The following is a 19,481-nucleotide window of genomic DNA, read 5'->3' on the forward strand; positions in this document are numbered from 1 at the left end:
ACGCCGTTCCTGCTGAACGACTCTGTGTTCATTCAACATGGGCCGCCATGTATATATAACAAAGGAACTTATCTCCTAATAGAGACTTGTGACGTCACACTCCAAAACGCCGTGTTCGTACGTTTAATACTCCTTCTTCTGTAACCCTCGGGTATCTTTGTCTTTCAATGTTTGCCAATTGATTCCCTGGTGGCCACGTGTAATAATTGGATATTATAATTTATATCATCTGTAGCCGAAACTACCAAAGAACTAGACATTGTGCAATTTAACCGGGCCATGGAATGGCATCAATAGACGTGGGGCAATTTACTCGGGCCACGGAAAGGCATCACTAGATATGTGGCAATTTAACCGGACCATGGAATGGCATCACTTGACATAGGGCAATTTAACCTGGCCATGGAATGGCATCACTAGACATGGGTCACTTTAACCGGGCCACGGAATGGCATCATTAGCCACTAGGCAATTTAACCGGCCAGGGAATCGAATAAATTACACATGGCTAAAAAAAATATTGTATTCTGTGTAGAATGATCTCATCGAACCGCAAAACGTAAAAGTGGATTAATCGATTTTTTAGTTCCCCGATGTCCAAAAATATTGTTTAGTACTTATGAATGGCTTTTTTAAAAAATGAATGCATTGCTTTGGCTTCTTGTTTCTGGGGTGATTGGATCCAGTTCAAGTCAAACTTGCACCTTGAATGCAACAGTCGCTGATGAGCAACGGTCAATACAAACTCATCAGATAATGTCATTACACTCGTTTTGATTAAGTCGTGGGCCTAAGACACACACTCTCTCTCTCTCTCTCTCTCTCTCTCTCTCTCTCTCTCTCTCTCTCTCTCTCTCCCTCTCTCTCTCTCTTAACAAGTCCACCACGATCTTCCCTTGAGTTGTAAATATTACGTTGGACACAGACCCGACAGACTTACCTGGCTAAGCCTGTCTTTGGAATGGACTCTCTGTCCTTTTGAATCTCAGCCTCTAGTTGATGTTCAAGTTTTTCTACTGAACTGTAGGCCTTGGCAAAAGCCAGCGAGCCTGCGGCCAACATCTGTAATAATAATAATAATAATAATAATAATAATGAGGAGGAGGAGGAGGAAGAAGATGAAGGTTTTAAGTTAGGGATTTTAATTGTGTACAAATGTCAAGACAAATAAACACACTACAGGCCATGAACAGTTAACAATGTCACCATAATATCACAGTTTGGTGATACAAGAGTGTATCAAGTTTTTGGACGTCTTGGTGAGGCAAGTAGAATCTGAAAAGTTTCTTCTGCTAGAAAAGTCAATTCTGTATCTAATTAACGTCAACGTACCTTTTTGCACAATGTTAGAACAATAACTTTCTTTTTTGTAATCAGACAGAAACAAAGGAATTCAACTTTAAGCGCAACATTCCATACCTCTACTTACAGCCCAGTAACTGTAATTGTGAATATAGAAAGAAGGGACTCTGACTGGCAGTATTCATCAAAAAATGTATCTATATGCCAGTAATATATATCAAACAAGGTATCAATAATGTTTTTCTTTGCAGATTTTTCAATTAAGAATACACCGCTCCAGTGGCCTAGTGGTTACAGCGTCCGCCTCTTATGCGGGAATTCAAGTCATATCAAAAACTTATTAAAATGGTTCCAGCAGCTGCCTCGCCAGGCACTCAGCATTAAGAGGTTAGTGTTAGGAATGGTTGGCCTGGTATCAAGATAATGTTACTAGGTGGGACATGATGCTATATGTCTGCTTCATAAAGTCCCATCGTTAGACATTACTATCAACTGTCACACTGAAGACATCGTAGCGATATGACTGAAAAATTGTTAAAGCTATGTTAAATATCCAAATCACACACACACACACACACACACACACACACACAACTAAGAATACATCACTGTCCTGTGCAGTCTAACTTGTGAACGTATCGATATGCAAACTTCCGATATTAAAAAGTAGTGCTGATATAAATAATATAAGCAATTATAATAACATATCAGATATGTATGTTTTTGCCCACAGCTGTAAATGCAAAACATGTTTTAGGCTCAATATTCTCAGAATTCGAGCTATCACCAGTTTATCATCTATACGTGTTGGACAATGTCGAGCTTTCCGAATGATTCATCATTTCCGCCAATCAATCGACATTTGATGGGTGTTTCAATCAAGATTTCTCTTGAAGAACAAACAGTCAGCGTGGAAGGAGGTTTATGACGTATTCCAGAACATTGTAAAAAAAAACTATATCGGTATGCATTTTGTTGTTGTTGCAGTGTATGTTTATAAAGTATTTTGGCAGCGATGTCCAGGAAGCATTTTGAATGAAGCTCACGATGACGGACATGCTAACTCTGTTTATGTGAACATTGGAGATGAATTAGTAGATGATGCATTTTAATACTAGAAATAAAAATTTTGAAGCATTGATAAACTAACAGATTGATGAAAATTCTACCCAGTCTGTAATTAATATGAATTAAGTAATCAGTCTGCAGATAGACGACCATTACCACTGTTGGGATATACTTTTATTCCAGCTGTTATACCTCTCAGGCAGAATAAATCACAAGGGGGTGATAAAGCACTTGATCACTTATTACTCAGTCAGACGCATACACTCACTTACCTTAAAGAACAATTAGGATGCACTCCTTATTAATCGTCATTGGCAATGACTCTACCATGCAACAATCGAACAAAACAAGATGATTAAATAAAGTGTGTGTGTTCATGTGTGTGTGTGTTATCATTCAGATTATTGTTCATTTTTGCCTCGCGTTACCATATAGTTTTCAACAAACAGTTTTCAGCCTGTTACAAATATTTCCTGGAATTCTACGTGCATACGATGCTATCTTGCACAAATTCTTCTTGCATACATATGTATTTATGTACAGAAAGGTTTCATGGCATTTTAGAAATTTTTTAGGAGTTACAAAAGGCCAAAAACAGCTTTGTTTCACGAAAACATGCCTTCTAAATTTCTAACATTTGTGTATAAAAACCCACACAATTTTGAAAAAACATGTACATGATTCTCAAGGTTTTGACCATATAGTATAAGTACGGCTGTGTAAAGTCATGATGGTACTAATGTTCATAAACCAAATCATAGTCTTTACCTTATGCGAATCGTTACCACTTAAATAAAGCAAGAAAATGGGATTAAGAACAGCGCAGCAAGGTGATGTAATTAGGCCTTAGAAAGTTAGCAAAAATGACTTCACAACGCAAACTCGATTGTTGCAATACACTGACAACGAACAGTGCAAAACTAGTATCTAACTAGCCAAAGCGATTTCGACTCTCAATGAGTCTTTTTCAAAGGCAAATGCAAAACATAGACAAGACAAACAAATATAACACAAAAACCATTGTGTTTGCAAAACTTTACATGGCTGTTTCTACAGGAATTGAACCTTTAAATGTGTTATGTCTCAACTAGTTTATTTCAATTTGTTGCAGATGCTGGAAAATATTTTAATTGACCTAGAAATCGATGAGCCATAACTACATATGTTGTTTTATGTAAATTTATGTAAGGACAAATTATATCCAGGATATTTCATTGTTATAGCAGCAATTACAGGCTATTAAGCAAATTTAGAGAATTATTTAAGAGAAAATGTGTCCGCTGCAAAAGATGGTTTTATTTGTGCATGGCTGTCTTTTTCTATTCTTCTTGGTTTAAACCGCTTGGTTTCAATGTTCTAAGGCGGCGTATCCAATAAGATTCCTGGTTTCGGAACTCCAGTTGGGGTTGTGAGCAATTACAATAAGTGTTATATCACTGAAAGTGTCTCCAGGGTAGGAGAAGTTTTCTGCAACCGGGCTTCTGTACAGCTTCTTTGTCATCCAGTCAGATCTATGAAGGATGATCCTTTTGTGTAGCTTTTCAATTTCTCTGACATATTGAAGGCTACAGATCTTACATGTGATGAGATAAATTACATTCTCTGTTTTGCACGTTTTGTTTGAACCATGTATGTGCTCTGGTCACTGTGCTAGAAAATGTCCTGGTCTCTATCATATGTTGACAGGTTTTGCACTTTTATCGCCACAGGAGCCAGATTGATTAGGGTGGTCTTGATTAGTGATTGACGTTAGCTTCGCACTGACTAGGATGTCCTTGATTTTTTGTTTGGTCTTCAGTAGGCAACTACAGGTTTGTTTGGAAGGAGTAACTTTAGTACGTCCGACGATTCCACGATGGTCCAATGTTTCCCAATGATTTTACCTACTTTGGGGATTGTCTGGATGGTAGGTCAGGATAAATAGTATCCTATCAGCCTTTTCCTTCTTTCCATATTTTAGTAAGTCATCGCAGTTTTTTTGTTTAGCCCTTTGAGTTGCCTCTGCAATCAGGTCTTTGTCGTAGCCTCGGTAAATTAAATGTTTAGATAGCTCTCCAGACCTTTTAGGAATGTTTCATCGTCGGAGCAAATTCTGCGTATCCTCTGTGCCTGCCTATATGGGATGTTCCTAATGTCGTGTTTTGGATGACAGCTGGTTAGGAATAGATACTGGTGTTTGTCGGTTGGTTTCTAGTAGATGACTGCACGGAGTTTGTTTTCTACCAGTTTGGTGGTTGTGTCCAGGAAAACGTGGTTGGAGCTGAAGACTTCTGCTGTGAATTTTATTGAAGGATGTAAGTTGTTTGTCTTTGATATGAAATCATCCAGACTCTCTCTTCCGTGTTGCCACTTCATTTCTATATCATTGATAAGGCGTACCCACTGGTATGGTGTAAGTTCAACCGATGCTAAAAGTTGACCCTCCAGTCGAAACAAAAGTCAGAATTATTTAAAAATAGTTAAATATTTATTCCATAGTTGCTATCATAGTGTTTGATTAGACATTTTACGCAGCATCTGCATGCATTAGAGAACTACACAATTGTTGGTTTTGATCTTAAAAAATATGGAAAAAAAATAAGCAAATTTCTGCTTGTTCCACAGTAAATCTATGTTGAGCAGTCATTCAGGTTATGATGAACAGTCACGTGATCACATTTGTGCTTGAAAGAGCTGATTGGTAAGTACCTTGAGATTGTATTGTCTGCTTGTCTTTAAAGCATTATAGATTTTGAAATCTTATTGCCTATATAAAGAATTCTAAAATTATAAAATTCTGGCTTGCTTCAACAGATTTATTTAAGGTACCTCAGAAATAGGCGATGCTCAGAAATGCTTTATTAAGCATTTAGCGCACAGGGCCGATAAGCCATTTTTACAGAATGGAATAATTTACACTGTCTACAAGTAAAGGTTATGAATTATGCGTTTGAAAAGCTTGAGAAATTATACTTTCTGACTCCTTACTACGAAGAGTAGATATTTACTTTGGTTCGCATTACAAAGAGAAATCAAGAAAAATCAAAGTCTAATCGAATCAACTATTAATACCACTATGTATAATAATGGCAGTGTTAACACGTCATTGCAAAACAAACACACAAATAAACATTTGCTGGAGTTATATTTGTGTAAAAAGTCGAGATTCACGTCCAACCTAGCCATAAAATGGGAGGGTGGATCTCTTTTTTGGCTTTGGCTTCGTTGGCTTGTGAGGTGTCGTTTACTTATCACGCCGATAAAATTAGACATAAAAAGACTATTGTTAGTTAATTGTCATGTTGTCTTCAACACTGTATGCTAAACAATCTATCAGCTACTTTCAATTAATAAGTACTTATCCTTAATCGTAGGTACCACTGACCAGTCAAATTGCAAGCTACTTATGAATCGCCTAGACATTCCTCGGACCGCTCCTAACTATCATTATTTCTTGAAACAACAATTGAACTGAAACAACACATCAGATAGAGAAGAGTGATGTTTGCTCGACAGCGGACCATGTAAAATGGAACCAGATGCCATAACCCGGTTTTATAGCATAGCCGCGATTTTTAAGATGCTACGTGCTAAAGTACAACATAGACCCTGAATCCCGTCCATAGAACACGAAATAATTTTGTAACACAATTATAGAAATTAAGATGATCGTCAAAGCGTACCGGCAGCGTTTTTATTTTGAATCCACTCGCATGCACTCCAATGAAAACACTCAAAGGCCCGTGATGTATGCTGAATGAAAATAATGTACTGAGTTGTGCAACAGAGGTGTAGTAAGATATACCGTCCCAGAATATGGAAACTATATGCAAGGCAAGCTCCTCAAGAAAAAGAAAATTGCAGCTAACATGAAATATAATATTCTCTGGTGATTACCGCCCTTCTTCAGCATCGATGGAATCTTGTGTATAGGTTCCACTTGTACAGGAACTGTGATCTGGGCATTACATTTACTTGGTTATTAAAATAATGAAAATCTTTTTATATATTTACCAAAGTGTTAGAGCCCACCACCACCCCACCAACTAATACAGACTAACAGGAAATGCAATTCATCATCTGTTCCATAGCATCAAGCTTTGCGATATTCTACGGAAAAGCAACTTTCCGCATCCGTACATGTAACTAGATTAAGGTCACTGTTTCACTTTTTAAAGATTAAGCCTAATGTTAAAGCTTGTTACTTTCTTCGCAAAATAAGAGGATGGGGGTAAGGCTCAATAAAAAGGGATCTCTTTGTATTGATCAAGCTTTGAATGAAATTTCCATCATTCCACGTCATCGTTAGCTCTGCTTGTCATAAGACGAAGTGCGTTACCTGAATGGCACTGCGTCCGTCCTGCATTCTGGAAGACATATTTCTGACCCAGTTTGTATCCAACTTGAAAAATGGATTTATCAACAATCAATATTGAACTTTTTATCATCTCTCATCTTTTATGCCTTCCACTACTCTCTTCTAACGGTATCATCAGTATCATGGGTACTTTGATTAACATACGTTTCTTTTAGTACTGTTTCTCGTCTTTGTATGCGACATTAGACGGAATACTTTTTCGAAATGGTAATGAAATACGCAGTTCACAATTTAGAGCCATTGCGACGAGAATCAATATGTTTGTGTTTTTCTTTTAACTGTAATAAGACCACATTCATTAGAAACTGTCGTTAACTCCAAACAGCATGTGATATTCGAGTGAGTAAAGCCTCGAACTGAGCTTTCGTTGCTATGATTTTCGTTTTCAGTTTTATCACGAGTAATGTAATTCATAGAATATGGTACATGGTATTAGGGGTCTGGCTGGATCCAAAACTATCGTTGAATATTGTTTAGGGTGGCTACACAAGTAGGCAATGTGTCTGTGGGATGAAACCCCTGCTGGGGGCCCGGTAGCAAAGCCCCTGGAACCTACTGCATTTTAAGCGTTGCCAGTGTAAAGTTTTAACCAACTCTAAAAAAGAAAGTAAAAAAAAAAAAAAATACTCTCGGAAAAGTTACGAATCTTTGGCGCTCGTTATTGTGTGGTGGCGGTGGCGTGTGTATTTATTTACAATACGTATATGTTGTACATGGTTTACTGGCTTATCCAAATTTTAATAAATTATCTTCTGACGAGTGAAGCAAGTTTGATTTATATTCAAGTTGATCCCTTTTGAGAAACTGGAGTTGGTAGTACTAAACAAACCTTCTCATTGATTTTTTTTTCCTATTAAATTAAACGTTATCGCTTAAAACACGTTTATAACGTATTTAGACCAAGTAAACAATAAAAGGAAATCAATCGAAACATCACATATTTTATCTTCCTCAACATCACAAGCACGTGCACAATTTATACATGCAAAAAAAAAACCAGACACTATTTAAATAACACTTGACATGATATGGAACTAATGATCTTAATATTATGACTATCATTGTTAATGAAAGGGATATTTATAATCGTGCAATGACTGATGCTATTATTATATTATTTCCTTTGGGAACTGTTTACCACAGTCGTGTTGTCTGGTGGGATATAGTATCTAGCAGTTAACTTGGTCACTAAATTCCACCAGAAAACACCGTAGGAGGACAGGTCCAGAAGAGAAAGGAATGCTAGATTTAGTGCATTTAATGACGTCATCTGACATCATATAACATTGGCGCGTATTAATGGTACCCGCTGGGACAGTTGTATTGTCCGTTTCCAAATATAATACCAAGGAATCAGGAGGAAATACGTACTTTTCTAAAATAAACACGTCTTTAACCAATCGGAACTCGAGAACGTATCATGTGATTTACCGACAAGGAAATGAAATAATAAACGAATAAAGTTGTTAGTACGTTTCTGTTTCTTTCTAATCATTGTTGATGATTACAAAGTTTATTCAGGAACTCGGAAACAATATGTCCAATGCTTTCTCCTGATAATTGATAATAATTTTTTTTAAGTTGAAACCCGGAAAAAGATGAGGAAAATGCGATTTATTTTCGACTTGTTTACGCACATGTTAGTGAAACAATGACGCATAATTTGTTAATATTGTATGCATTTAGTCTTCAAAACGCCAATATTTTTGTTTTATTTATGTCACCGTATTTACATTAAGATGTCCGTCATAGTTTATGACTTCATTACGTAGCATTTACGTAAGAATTACACCGCAGTTTACAGGATATTTGCACCTGAATATAACATCTGCTGTTGTTTTTTTGTTTGCGAATCCACTCTTCCCTGCAAGAGCACAATTATTCGCATTACAATTGCTCTTAATAATAGATCAAACTGAAGTCATAAAAAGATACCGATGAGAGGCCCATGGTTGAAGATTCTAAATCATATAAAAATTACAATTGTTTATATTCAGTATATTTCAGTTTTTCCCCTTATCTCCGTATATATATATATATATATATATATATATATATATATATATATATATATATATATATATATATATATATATATATATATATATATATATATATATATATATATATATATATATATGTATATATATATATGTATATATATGTATATATATGTATATATATATATATATATATATATATATATATATATATATATATATATATATATATATATATATATATATATATATATATTCATTCTTTACGTCTGAAACGATGTAACAGAAAAGAGCGAAATCCAAGAAGTATTGTAAAATTCAACAAGTAATTTATTTCCCTCCAAAGTGAAAATTTCAAAAGAACTTACAGTATTGTGAATTAAATGCCCACACAGTACGAAAAGTTATATCACAATTTCAAAATTACAGATTATTCCGAATGAATTTCAGTGGTGATCTGAACGAATTCCAGTTTTTAAAGTGCTGATGTACCAACAGCCTTGAAAATCTCCCAAAATGTCTCTAAATGAATTCACAGTAATCCCAAAATAGTGATTTTGTTCTAAAGTCAAAGAGCAGTTTGTAATTCCAATGAATAATTTAAATAAATAATCTCAACTTAAAAACTGAACACAACTAAAACATTGATTACACTAGTCAGATGTTAAAGTAGGAATAAAAAAATTTCTGTTTAATTTTCCTTTATGAATAACTTCAAACACAAAATGACAAACAGGATGAGGGGTATCTTAATTAAGTTCATAAACACGGTAAAAAACAAAACAAACAAAACTTTCTCGAATCTTCTAGGGTCAGAATTAAGATTGTATCTAGAACTCAAAGCCAAGTAAACATGTTTATACTACATGACACTAGTCTTGCAGGCCCATTTCATACCCTTGGCTACAGATAAAGGTTTAAAAAAAGGTCAATCACACACACACTATATATATATATATATTAGCATCGACTATTTTTGTCGGAGTGATGTGGGTGTTTGGAGTTTTCCTTCATTAAAAGCAAAAATATTTTTTCCATAACAGACATGAAATGTACAGGAAGCAAAAATACCGTGTGTAGTATAGCAAACGAAAGTTTGGAAAGGCATGACAGAAAATAAAAAGCCTGAAATTTATTCAGTAAGTCAATAAGGATGTTTCTTCTTAAGACAACAGACACTGTTGTGTCTATTAAAGTACACTTATTGACGGTCTTAAAATAAAATGTTGTTTCTTTTCCGAAATAATTAATTACATAGACTTTAAGTCTGCTTTATACGGGTTGGGTGATTAATCGATATGATTGTAGCTATTTCTTCCACTCATTGTGTAAACAAGATAAGTGTCAATATAAACATCAATTGTTCTACGGGTGCACGAGCCACTTTTCCGATGCAAAGTAGGCACATGGAAATAAACAGCTATACACAGTAAATGAGTCAATAAAATTAGCTTTCATTTTATTGTTCATTTTTAGATGGCATTTTCATTGACACTTTTGTTACTATCCGTACATACCGATGTAAGTGTGTGTGTGTGTGTGTGTGTGTGTGTGTGTGTGTGCGCGCGCGCGCATGATCCAATTATTGATAAGTGAAAGTAGGTTATGAAGTCGCCTATAATTAGATAGTAAAATCGTGCCATTTACCTAAAATAAATTGAGATCATATCTCACATTTCACGTTTGAAGGTATAGATTTTGAAACGCCAGCTGATAGTTTTCAATCATGTGATGAGCCAATTCTTTGGTTAATGTTTAAAACGTATATTCATGGGGTTGTAAAAGGATTCTTGTTGGTGTTGTTCTCTCGGATCTAAAAATATACGCCAAGTTTTCTACACTAATATATGTGAGGCCGCTCCGGTCGCCTAGTGATTAGAGCGTCCGCCTCTGATGCGGGATGTCGTGGGTTCGATCCCAAGCGGAGTCAAAAATGGTACTAAGCGCTCAGCATTAAGAGGTTAGTGTTAGGACTGGTCGGCCTGGTGTCAGGATAATGTGACTGTTATCATTAAAAGCCAAACTAATCTAACACGTCAGAGAGTTATAATTCGTTCCAAGTCGAAATCAAAGTCATGCAGCAAGTAACAGCAAATTTAGCCAAGCTCGCATTCACCAACACCCCAACCTTCACGGCCATGATCTTTACCCATAAAACGATGTTACAAATCGAGGTGCACGAAACCTCAATCGGTAGACAAATAGAATTAAACACTGAGCTACACACACACACACACACACGCACGCACGCACACACACACACACACACACACACACACACACATATACATACATACATACATACATACATACATACATACATACATACATACATACATACATACATACATACATACATACATACATAGTGACCTTTAAACATTATATCCTCTTGAGAACAAAATTCGAACTTAACAAAATAAATTCAGATTCACTTTTCAATAGCATATTGTTCGAGTGCAATGAGACAGTAAGGTTATTAATGACAAAACTACCACATGACAATAATCCACTTGGATGCATTCAGATCACGTGTTCAATCATCAATCCGCATATCAGCGTCTTCAGCAACACAACATCAAATCACGGAATATTATTTAATTGGTTTTTTGAAGAACAAAAACTCAAACAAGCAAACAAACTTTATTTCTAAGATGCAGTAGTTATTATTCACTGTCAGGAATGAGCTTAGAGAAGATTTGCTGTTTTGAACTATATCAATAGTTTGTTGTCTCGGTTTCTGATACGTACAATTTTTCAACTTCTATGATGTCGCCATGTTTGTATCCCTCTACATCGTAAAATCAGTACTACTCCATCTGAAGGTTGTTGTTGTTGTTGTAGGGTTTAACGCCATTTTTCAGCTCACGATAGACTATACATGGCGGCCAGTATTAATGGTGGAGGAAGAACCCGGGAAAACCCCAGAAAGAACCACCGACCCTCGAGAAGCTACTGGCAAGCTTTCTCACATACCCACATTGGCCGAATCCGAGACTCGAACCCACGCAGACAGAGGTGAGATGGCAATGATCCGTAACGGAGAGCGCTTTAGACCACTCGGCCACTCGGGGCCCCCCATCTGAAGGTAGGTGATTGCATGTTTCCGAAGGTGACATCATAACACGATTTTTACTCGAACGTATATTTAAGTGTATCATGATCAAAGTTTTATTGTGCGCATTTACTGAATAATAAATTTTGTTTATGTGACTATAAAGAGCGATTTAGTACTTTAAAAAATAGGTTACAGTCCCTTTTATTTGCCGGTTCCCCTGTTGAAATAGTTTAATGCTCCGGTTCTCCATTCGGTTAACTCTCGATACTATCTAGTACGGTCTTATGTTTAATATTTTGGCACTTCTCTTTTGTTGTTGTTGGTTTTTTTTTTTTTTTTTTTTTTTTTAAGAGCGTAAAGGTCGACTACTATATTTGCAATGTAAAATTGCACAGTACTTTTCTCTTTGAAGTTGGCTTTTGAAACCCGACGCTTGCTAATGACGATGTTTTTTGACAGCAGATGTCATTAATTTCATTTTGGAAAGGCGCAGCCAGTTTGCAAATCATTGTATTTGCATTTGTGTATTATATCCAAAAGCCATAATGGGTAGTCTGCAACACACTCACAAATATTTCCTGCATCACTTATCATGCCTCCCATATCATTTTGACTTATGCCATAAACGGAATTAAGTGTAGCAAAATGGTAAATGAAGGAAGTGATTTGAGGTACTTGTGAGTAAAGTCATTTCCGCTCAATAATGCATTGTCATGTATGAGACTGCAATGGCTGCTCGAGGTAGCTATCCACCAATTTCAAAGATGGACAGGAGATTGGAGTGGGCATGCGATTCAGTATATGCGATTCTTCAAAGGAATAGAAAAATTCTTCCGGAATCAAAGCTTTCAAACAAAAACAAATCAATTGGTGTTACTACGTGGTGTGTATCATTAACTAATTTAATGTAACAACCTGACGTTACAAGTTTATGTCATGGCGATTCTCTTTGCGTAGACTATCGGCGCAAAGAAATGGGAATGAACGAGTCCTTATCTACAAATTTCCTGGTGGATTTCGAGAATTCTGTGCATATTTCTCCGTTTAATTACAGTATTATTTCAAGGCACATGTCAAAATATATTTGTTTTACAATTTAAGTGAACCATATATACGCCTTAGGACTTTTTGGTTCGATTTCGTGTTTAAAGGCACATTAATTCATGATAGACCAGGGATCGGCAACCTATTTTACATAGCGTGCCACTTTTTCCACGGATTAATTCCAAAACGAACGAGCGCGTGCCACCAGTAAGAGAGTGACACTTTTAAAATCGAGATTTTTGGCTGCCCTTCGCGTGCCACACAAACCTCTTGACGTACCATCTTGTGGAACGCGTGCCGTACGTTGCCACCCACTGTGATAGACTATACTGTGCCAAGGCAATGAGTGTAACGTGCAAGGCAACAGAGACACGCCAAGAAGGGCTTCTCAAATTGCTATGTGAGTCTGATCGTGCTTTCCAGTGTGGAAAACCGGTGCAGGATGACTCTATCCTGCTTCACACATTACCTTTATCCTGATTCTTGAACTAGTTTGACCTTCTACTGCGAGTATCGTGTACAGAAAATAGCACGAATTTCCCAATTTCAATCACCACTTAAAAAAACCCCAAGATGAACATTAATTGTAACATATTTGCTACTAAAGGGAGTATTGGTTGAAGTTGTGTTCCACAAACAGGCCGTATCGCACTGATCGACCTAGTTACATGCACGGATTCTTTAGTCCATTTCGAGTTGAAAAGGTTTTATGCTGTAAACGTTATATATATATATATATATATATATATATATATATATATATATATATATATATATATATATATATATATATATATCATATCCTCATTGGTATTTTTGAAGGGTAAATACATTCTAGATCAATGTTGACTCGAGGACTATTTCATTATTTTTGTCTGCCTCGTTTAATCATATCAATAAAAATGAACTTAATATGTTTTACCTGTTCAGATTTGTATCATTATGCAAGTTGTCTATAGTACACAATTCAGACGCTGCGTATTACAATTATAATAATAATTTCAGACACTGCTCTTTAAAATATTACACTGAATTTTTCAGTGTAACCCTAACTTTCAATGCTCTATCTTAGGGTAAGGAAATTTTCAATGGGTGTTCTGCCGTTTGAAAGTTACAGTAGTATTCAGAACACGCCATTTTTACTTCGACCTTCGGTTTTCGTACAGAAATGTGAAAAAAGAATCCAACATTATGCTTTAGTGCAGGATAGAACACTCCCACCCTCGAGATCAAGATGTTGCATCAGACACGAGGCATTGCCGAGTTTCTGACGCAAAATTCTGCCGCTCGGTTTGAATTTTTCTACCTTATACCGATGCATATGATGGATTCTCTTATTCCCGGTCATGTCTGGTTAGGATTCCAACATGCAGACTTCTGGCCGCGAATCCGGAATGCTTACCACTGCCTCAAACAATTACCATGACGAACAAATAAAAGTAACTTCTTTAATGCGTCATAAAAACAAAATTTATTTTCTAAAACATGTACCGATTGTTCTTAAATTGGAAGTATTGTCGAGGATACTGTATGAAGAATCGCCGGTTTTGAAACTTATTTTTAAGAATCTTCGTAGATACACGTCAAAGCGTCGTAGATACATGTAAAAGCTTCGTAGATACATGTCAAAGCGTCGTAGATACGCATAAAAGCTTCGTAGATACACGTCAAAGCGTCATAGATACGCGTAAAAGCTTCGTAGATACACGTAAAAGCTTCGTAGATACACGTCAAAGCGTCGTAGATACACGTAAAAGCTTCGTAGATACACGTCAAAGCGTCGTAGATACACGTAAAAGCTTCGTAGATACACGTCAAAGCTTCGTAGATACATGTCAGATGTAAATATTCAGCTGATAGATATTGCATGAACAAATGGATTTAAATAACGAAACCTGTTAAATCTACAAGCTGTTAATTAATGTATTATTTACCTATATCATTTATATCATACACAATATATACGCATGCCATTTATATTTATTATACATCGTACACATCATGTGAATTGGTATAAAGTTTAAACATCAACGCATATGTCATGTGCACCTGTTTTGTGACCTGTCTGTATTATGGAGTCGCAGTGGCTGAGTGGTTAGCATGCCAGACTGGCAATCGAAATGATGTAGGTACGAATACTATCAATGGATCAGCCCAGTCTGGTTACCGTAGTGTGTCTTTGCTCCAATTGCCTCGGCACTAAATAACCCACCTGTATTGTAAACCAAACACTGACCCTATTACAAATATGTTCACAAACAAATATATAATGTGCGAATTTTTTCTATATATAATTGATGAGTTGTCAAAACCAAGAGTTCATCATGATTCTTAACCGACAGTTGACAATTTCCTATTTTATTTTTAATTTAAGAATATGGGGGGGGGGGGGGTTCGAAGTGTACTACAGCAACACTCCTCTCCCGTATCAAATAAACGGTAGATTATTTGTTCCTACTGACGTCATGTTGCCTGCCTGAAGAGAATATAGTTATTAGCAATGACTTTTGAGTCCTGAAAAAAACACAATACTTTGACAGAAATTAATATGTCATAATTTTCCACTGCCATTGCATGTGCTTTTCTAAACTGTAAAGTATTTGTTCAAGGGGAAAATCTATACATGGGAAAATTTCACTCGTTCGCGTTTTATTTGCAAGTTGCTCATATTTCCAGTTTTGAATATATTGCATTGTCATGTAAATTACTCCGTGTTCGTGACTTCGATTCTAGGAACACATATTTGTAAATATCGTTAAAATATCAAATGTAATTGATTACATGAAATAAATGTCATGAAAATGAAAAGGATGACCTTCATTGCGCAGTTTCTGGAGATAAATAACGAGTTAAGGACACTCGGTGTCTGGGAGTTAGTCGGTAACTGAAAATTATAATGAAAGTAATTTATAGCCCTCGTCTTCTTTGAGTGTCTGAGTTTTTACTGTAAACATCCGTTTTCAATTCCTCTTTACTGCTTGTCAATTTTACTTTGTATATTTTTATTGACTCGCTGTTTTGTAGCTGACATCGAAATGACAGATGTGATAATGGTAGAGATGCCAGTGACGATTACGACGAAAACGATGATGGCGGTGGTGGTGAGGATGATAATGATGACGATGATGGTGGTGATGAAGATAATTATGGCAAAGAAACGAGACAAACGAATCATGCATAATATATATATATATATATATATATATATATATATATATATATATATATATATATATATATATACACACTTATGGTTTTGCACACGGGAGTATACGATTTCTAAGATGACGTGAGTACATATAATATGTAATCGGTCTACATTAATATAAATTTATTGTCTCTGAATACGTATATATATATATATATATATATATATATATATATATATATATATATATATATATATATATATATATATATATATATATATATATATATATATCCACACATTGCATTAAGTATTTGAAGAAGTTAGAACTGTGGACAAACTGTATTGGATAGCAAAGTTACTTAACTGCGTTATTCTCCAGCAGTTTACAGAAATTTAAAAATTAGCTGACTATTGCGGGTTCGAACCCCATCTGCGTCATACCAAAGACTTATAAAAATGGCACTAGCAGCTGCCTCGCTTGGCGCTCAGCATTAAGAGGTTAGTGTTAGGACCGCATGGCCCGGTGTCAGGATAATGTGACTTGGTGGGATATGATGCCCCAGTGCGAGACAGCTCTATAAACTGCCACACTGCAGACATAGTAGCTACCTTAAAAATACAAATCTCTCTCTCTCTCTCTCTCTCTCTCTCTCTCTCTCTCTAACACACACACACACACACACACACACACACACACACACACATATATTAGCTGACTACTGATAAAAGTTAGCATTATTCGATACATTTTTCATATAAAGAGACATATTTACACCCCATTCAGGATGAGGAAAACGAGGGAGAGGGAGACAGAGACAGAGATAAGGACAGAGACAAAGAGTGATAAATGAATGAGAAACAACTAAAGCGATGACGATAATGATCAGGCATAAAATCACACGCATTCTTGGTGAGTAGGAAATAGAAGGTCTTCTTACCTTCAAACTCTCCCCTTCTTTCGGCTTGCCCCATTTCCGTTTTTTAAGTTTCGGGACTTGAAGTGTTGCCATCTTTGCTTCAAGACAAGATGAGAGTTACATCAAATTGTAATCCAAAGAAACAAAATGTACGTATTCAGCGTCAGGTCACTTAGCGTCTATTTACAACGTAATTCACATACCAATTAGCCGTACCAGAATCGGCGAAGAAAGGGAAAGAAATGTAAACCTTGACATTTCAGTACAGTTTTCACCCCCAAAGAAAGTACAATTTTCGTCACATTGAAAACAGCAAATTATTCAATTAAAACTTGCAGGAAATCAACAAAGGTACACCGGTAATTTTTTTCTCAAGTCGATGAAACTATGTAAATCCTTTTTAAAAACATACAAACCGTACATGGAGCAAAGTTTTGTTTATGTTTTATCATCATCTAAATTGTATTCCTTCTCTCACAATTTCCACTTTATCCTCAAATAATGAAATAGAATTCCTTCACCTGGTGCGAGTTCTCCAGAAAGTCGAATGTTCCAAGATTCATTTAAGGCGTTCTTCTAGCGGCGATCTCATAACTGCAGCTGAAGATTGATCCGCACTAATCAAACTGTTGTGAGGCCAATATTTATTGCTATACTTCTAAACTATCTGACGTGTCGATTCTTCTCTTAACTGAACAGAAGGATTTAGTTTTTCTTCTAACTACCTCCTCATCTCATTTCCGGTTAACGTCCTTATGTAACAGTCGTAGTAAAATCTGATTAACATTAATCAAGTAATTCCAGCACAAACCGAAAGCGGTGTTGTTCGCAATGGGTATATCGCAGTACACTGGTTTTGCACTGAACTTGGACGACACGTTATTTGGAAATTCAATAAAAGCAAACAGGAGTCAGCGAAGTTCCTATTCTACTCAGTGCAATAAAACTCTACTTGTTTACTCATTGATAAGCTTTACTGAGCTTGAATTCCAATAGGACTCGCTTGATTGGAGTAAAACACCACATGCCTCCCATCCCTTAACCAAACATTTCCACGCGAAGACAACCTGCAGCATGCGTTCATCATATGTGCATGCTATTAGTTAGGCAAAATGTTCTCATAAAAAAGCATATCTGTTTCGTGAATCTTACACACTGGTCGGTTCTTAAAATAATCAATTCAGATTTGTAATCGCAATTCAGACAAATGAAAAAAAGCTGTTCTAATCACGTCAAGGTGTTTTTCTTTTCTTCTTTTTTCTCAATCGCAGCAACATCAAACTAACTTCTTTCGCAAAGAAACCTTCCGTCAAAGCTTTATTATGGTGTTGTGATGAACGATTAATACTGAGTTTAACAACAATGTATTCATCTCAACTCCTGGAATTATATACTATCTCGTCTATCAACATTAGTTTCAACAAATATCATCTGCCTTTTTCTTAGAAGATTGACCCCTTCCTATAACATTAAGTTAATTTCTAGTTATTTTGTTCTTTTCCTTTGTTTTAGACTATTTCGTTATCGTTGATAGGTTTTTTTTTCTCCATGCCAAAAATATATATATTTTTTCTTGTGCACGATAACTTTTGTGTGTGTTTGTCTCTGTGTATGTGTGTTCTCTGCTTTTGGTATTTTTCCTGCGACTGTTCCAGTTCATCATAAGTACTATCAATGTATAAATTTAGGGTAGGATTAATGAAAGTCAGAGGGCAGATCCAGAAATATTGGCCATGGTGAGCGGTGGGGTTGGCACTAAACAAGTAAGCTAGGGTCTGTGGAACGGAACCCCTGATGGAGACCATGGCGTGAGAAGCCGTCATAAAGGTCCGGCATTTTTTAACCATCTGATTGTAAAGAAAATTTACTTTAGGAAATGCTCCTGTAGTTTTTTCAATTTTTACAGTTAATTTTTATTTTAATTTTTGTATATGTGCACATATATGCATATATGTTTGTAGTTATGTATTGTTATGTATATATTTCTTTACGCACGTGTATTCACACATTTACGTTATGTGTATGTATATGTATTGTGTTGCTAGAGATATATGTGTGCATTGATGCATATTTACAGGCCCAGCCCTAGGATGTGCGGGGCCCAAGGCAGCAAGTGATTAGCGCGGGGAGTTGATTTCATGAAAGCGCGGGACCCAATGCGCTTGCTTCGTTTGCCTTGCCCTAGGGCCACGCCTGCATATTTATATTACATTTTTGAGCTATAATGTCATATATTATTTTTTATGTATTGATTAGTGATCAATAAAAAAGTTCGTGTTGTTGAGATGAATGGGGGGGGGGGGCATCGTCAGCTCCGCCCCCGGGTCCCCTTTAACGAATAGCTATGATATACAAAGTCATTAAACGGTTGACCATTGACATCCCCGACCAACAGCTCCCAGGAGTTCTTTCATCAAATGACGATCCTACAATTGCCTCAAGTTCATTGAAATACAGATATGAATTGACAGATAATATAAACATGGCCGAAGAAAGCCTTACGCGTCATTCAATTAGTCTAAAAATCCTGAATGACGTCAAGGAAATGTAATCCTATAATTGCGTGAGAAGTCAGTTTGCGCGC

General features: G+C 36.1%; 1 protein-coding gene across 1 annotated transcript in view; it reads right to left on the bottom strand.

The window, feature by feature from the left end:
* LOC149785334 (uncharacterized) overlaps positions 1-17,960 on the bottom strand; it is a 104,742-nt gene extending 86,782 nt beyond the window's left edge. The window contains exons 1-2 of the mRNA XM_089979228.1: positions 16,919-17,960; positions 941-1,062 (exon numbers count right to left, since the gene is read on the bottom strand). Of these exons, the coding sequence (XP_089835354.1) occupies positions 941-1,062; positions 16,919-16,990 (194 nt within the window). The 5' untranslated portion in view covers positions 16,991-17,960. The remainder of the gene's footprint in view (positions 1-940; positions 1,063-16,918) is intronic.
* Between the last annotated feature and the right edge of the window lie 1,521 nt (positions 17,961-19,481).

The sequence above is a fragment of the Sinohyriopsis cumingii genome, chromosome 13, assembly GCF_028554795.1.
Source record: "Sinohyriopsis cumingii isolate HCF-2022 chromosome 13, ASM2855479v2, whole genome shotgun sequence".
In the NCBI taxonomy this organism is placed as follows: domain Eukaryota; kingdom Metazoa; phylum Mollusca; class Bivalvia; order Unionida; family Unionidae; genus Sinohyriopsis; species Sinohyriopsis cumingii.